Source organism: Pteropus alecto, unplaced genomic scaffold (assembly GCF_000325575.1).
Source record: "Pteropus alecto unplaced genomic scaffold, ASM32557v1 scaffold1616, whole genome shotgun sequence".
Lineage (NCBI taxonomy): Eukaryota > Metazoa > Chordata > Mammalia > Chiroptera > Pteropodidae > Pteropus > Pteropus alecto.
Genome location: NW_006438096.1, coordinates 8,455 through 13,062, shown reverse-complemented (window position 1 = coordinate 13,062; position 4,608 = coordinate 8,455). Strand labels below are relative to the sequence as shown.

Below are 4,608 nucleotides of genomic sequence, written 5' to 3'. Positions count from 1 at the left end.
TTTGTTGCTTTTAGGTTTATATCCCACATTTAAGTCACATCATGTGATTTTCAACTTTTCCTGTCTGGCTTATTTTGCTTAGCATGATTATCTTGAGTTCCATCCATGTTGTCACAAATGGCTGTATTTCATCTCTTCTTATGGCTGAGTAATATTCCATTGTATATATGTACCACTGCTTCTTTAGCCAATCATCTGTCGTAGGACACTTCGGTTGCTTCCATGTCCTGGCCACTGTGAATAATGCTGCTATGAACATTGGTGTGCAAATATCTTTTCGGATATGGGTTTTCCAGTTTTTGAAGTAAATACCCAATAGAGGGATTTCCGGATATGGTAGATCAATTGTTAGTTGTTTGAGGAACCTCCATACTGTTTTCCATACTGGCTGTACCAATTTGCAGTCCCACCAGCACTGTATGAGGGTTCCTTTTTCTCTGCATCCTCTCCAGCATTAGTTATTACTTGTTCTGTTGATTATAGCTATTCTAATAGGTGTGAGATGGAATCTCATTGTGGTTTTGATTTGCATTTCTCTAACAGCTAGCGATGTTGAGCATCTTTTCATATGTTTATTGGCCATTTGTATGTCCTCTGGGGAGAAGTGTCTGTTCAGATCCTCTGTCCATTTTATGATTAGATCGTTTGGTTTTTTTTTGTTGTTATTGAGTTGTGAGTTCTTTGTATATTTTGGATACTAGGCCCTTATCGGAGGTGCTGCTTGCAAATATATTTTCCCATTCGGATGGTTGTCTCTTTACCTTGTTGACGATACTTTATTCCTGTGAAAAGTTTTCTGGAACTTTATATGTTGCTTAATTTCCATCAAGTTTTCTCATGATACTTACATTTTATTTGGTAAGTTTTCTCTTGTAAGGATGTGAATCAACTGAAGTCTTTCCCACACTGTTTACATTCGGGTTTTATCCAGTGACTACTTTCATAACTTCAGAAAAAATTGAGATGATTAAAGCTTTCCCCACATTGTGAACATTCAAATGGTGTGTCTACAGTGTGCACTCTCCTCTCTTCAAATGGTTGTGACAAATAATGGCTTTACCAATGTTGACATTCATCTGGTTCTCTCCAGTGTTGAGTTCTCTCAGACCAAGATAACTGGAATAACCATGCATTACTGCATTTTTTACACTCAACAGTTTTTCTCCACTGAGATTTCTTTCATGTATTTGGAAACATAGATGAGAACTGAAAGCTTTACCACATTGCTCAATTCACAGGATCTATCCTGTCTTTATGTGTGTTAGCAAAAAACTTAAAATCCGTAGGCTTTACGTTCATAGTGTTTCTGTCCAGTATGAGTTCCTTAGAGTGTTTCTAAGGAAATATAATCCTTGCAGGCTTTACCACCATTTTTACATTCACAGAACATCTCTGCAGTATGATTTAGCATGTTTTGAAGATAGCTAAGACATCTGAAAGTTTGACTCCATTTTTCACATTCTTAGGGTTTCTCTCTAGTGTTATTTATTTTTAAATTTTGCAAAGAGAACTGTGATAACGAAATGCTTTAGTACACTGCTTACATTCATAGGGTTTTCTTCAGTGTGAGTTTTCTCATGTGTTTTTAAGGAATGTGACTCTCTGAAAGCTTTATCACACTGTTTACATTCATAGGGTTTCCCTATGTGTGTATTCTTTCATGTGTTTGAAGATAACTGACATAACTGAATGCTTTACTACATTGGTTACATTTATAGGGTTTCTCTCCAGTGTGAGTTCTCTCATGTGTTTTTAAGAAACGGGACTCTCTGAAGGCTTTACCACACTGTTTACATTCATAGGGTTTCCCTCTAGTGTGTATTCTTTCATGTGTTTGAAGATAACTGACACAACTGAATGCTTTACTACATTGGTTACATTTATAGGGTTTCTCTCCAGTGTGAGTTCTTTCGTGTATTTGTAATTTACAGTAATCTACGTAGGATTTTCCACATTCTTTACATTTAGAGAGTTTCTGTTCAGTGTGCACTCTTTTATGTTTACTAAGAGAACTGAGAAAACTGAATGTTTTAGTACACTGCTTACATTTGTAGGGTTTCTCTCCAGTGTGAGTTCTCTCGTGTGTTTTTAAGGAATGTGACTCTCTGAAGGCTTTACCACATTCTTTGCATGCATAGGGTTTCAATACTGTATGCACTCTTTTATGTTTGCGAAGAGAACTGGGACAAATGAATGCTTTACTACATTGCTTACATTTATAGGGTTTCTCTCCAGTGTGAGTTCTCTCATGTGTCTTTAAGCAACGGGACTCTCTGAAGGCTTTACCACACTGTTTACATTCATAGGGTTTCCCTCCAGTGTGTATTCTTTCATGTCTTTGAAGATAACGAAGACAACTAAATGCTTTAGTACATTGCTTACATTTATAGGGTTTCTCTTCATTATGGATTCTTTTGTGTTTTTGTAGGTTAGAGTGATCTCTGTAGAATTTACCACATTGTTTACATTCATACGGTTTCTCTTCGTTGTGAGTTCTCTCGTGTGTTTGTAATTTACAGTAATCTCTGTAGGCTTTTCCACATTCCTTACATTTATAGAGTTTCTCTCCTGTGTGAGTTCTTTTATGTGTTTGAAGACGACTGAGACAACTGAATGTTTTAGTACATTGCTTACATTCATAGGGTTTCTCTCCAGTGTGAGTTTTCTCATGTGTTTTTAAGAAATAGGACTCTCTGAAGGCTCTACCACACAGTTTACATTCATAGGGTTTCCCTCCAGTGTGTATTCTTTCATGACTTCGAAGGTTACTGAGATACCTGAATGTTTTACTACATTGCTTACATTCATAGGGTTTCTCTTCAGTATGGATTCTTTTGTGTGTTTGTAAGTAAGAGTGATCTCTGTAGAATTTACCACATTGTTTACATTCATAGGGTTTCTCTCCAGTGTGAGTTCTTTCATGTCTTCGAAGACTACTGAGACAACTGAACGCTTTAGTACACTGTTTACATTCATAGGGTTTCTCTCCAGTGTGAATTCTTTCATGTCTTCGAAGATGACTGCGACGACTGAATACTTTAGTACACTGCTTACATTCATTGGGTTTCTCTCTTCCATTGTGATTTCTTTCATATTTTTCAAAAATTTGGAGATAACTGAAGGCTCTCATACTCGCCTTACATTTACGTGGCTTCTCTCCATGTTTCTGATACTCATTGGGATCGTGTCCAGTGTGACATCTGATGTGCCTATTAGAAGACGAATGCTGTATGAAGACTTCTCTACACACACTGTGTTCCCATGGTTTTACTCTAGGAAAAATTCTCTTGTTCAGACTGAGATTTGAAATAAGGCTGAGGTTTTCCTCACACTCACTACTCGCTTCACTTTCACAGATTCTCTCTTCTATATGACTTCTGAAAAAATCAAGATGAACATTGTTCATGATTTCTCATTAATATTTTAGCATTTTGTAGCATATCTGAACTACATTTTTATGATTTATAGCAAAAGTGTAGGTTTGCTGCTGCCTAAATTGGCTGAATTAAAGATATGAAATTCTCCACAAAAGAACTTCACCCTTACAATTATCAAAACAGTGATATTCACATATAGGGTTTATTAATATCATTTCCTAGTAAACTATTTTGCAAACACAAACCATCTATATCACATATGAGAGTAATTTGATAAAAAAAATTTGAGAAATCATAAATTTGAAGAAAGGGTTCTTTTGTTTGCTTCTTTTTAAAATTCCGTAACACCAGGATGCGCACAGATAACACTGCCTTAATATTGTGAGTATGACTCACCTTAGTTTTCTCCCCTGGTTTTTGTACTGATCTTCAGTGTCATAATCTTCCATTCCTTTTCCTAAAAGTAGACCACAAAAAATAATTCCAAAGTATTAAAAATTATAGAAAAAGTATTAGATTTTAGTTCTGTGGTGAGCTGTGACCATTCCCAGTTTATTTATCAATGCCCTGCATTTCCACATTCCATGTCTTAGAACAATGCTGATAAGCAACTAACACCTCACCTCTAATTAGCAAGGTGAAGATGAAGTCACGCATACCTACTGAGGCCAGGTTCTCGAAGGTTTCCCGCATCACATCTCTGTAGAGTTTCTTCTGCGAAGGGTCCAGTAAAGCCCACTCCTCCGGAGTGAAGTTCACAGCCACATCCTCAAAGGCCACTGAGTCCTATAACATCCCAAATATGTGTACAGTAAAAGTTGTAAGACTTATAGCACTTGACACCTATACTCCATGTACAGAAAAGATACCTATGATTCCATCATCACCAAACATTTCTTTTATAACTTGATCATCAAAAGCTTGCGCTCGGTCCACACTTACTTCCTCATTATTTTAACAGCATCACAAATTATAATACATTTTTACTGTGATCACATTACATCTTATTTTTCCGTAACGGCAGGGTCCACAGCATGCCAGGAAATGACAGAAATGCTATAAATATGAAAAAAAAAAATTTTATTTTAAGACAATCATTTTCTTAGGAGAAAAATTCTTTCTTCTCCTTCCTTATTCCTCATCATTTACAGCACTCCATGAAGCATTGAGTCACTTCTGCACATGATTTAAAAAAACAAACATAGTGACAAACTGGAAGTTTTTTCTTCTA

At 36.2% G+C, this 4,608-nt stretch overlaps 1 protein-coding gene across 1 annotated transcript; it reads right to left on the bottom strand.

The window, feature by feature from the left end:
* Positions 1-1,547: 1,547 nt before the first annotated feature.
* LOC102884840 (zinc finger protein 14-like) lies at positions 1,548-4,240 on the bottom strand. Its single transcript, XM_025049310.1, has 3 exons — positions 4,037-4,240; positions 3,774-3,834; positions 1,548-3,377 (listed from the first exon to the last, which is right to left on the bottom strand). The coding sequence occupies exons 1-3, from the start codon at positions 4,068-4,070 to the stop codon at positions 1,643-1,645; spliced, it is 1,830 nt and encodes a 609-aa protein (XP_024905078.1). The 5' UTR covers positions 4,071-4,240; the 3' UTR covers positions 1,548-1,642.
* Positions 4,241-4,608: the final 368 nt, after the last annotated feature.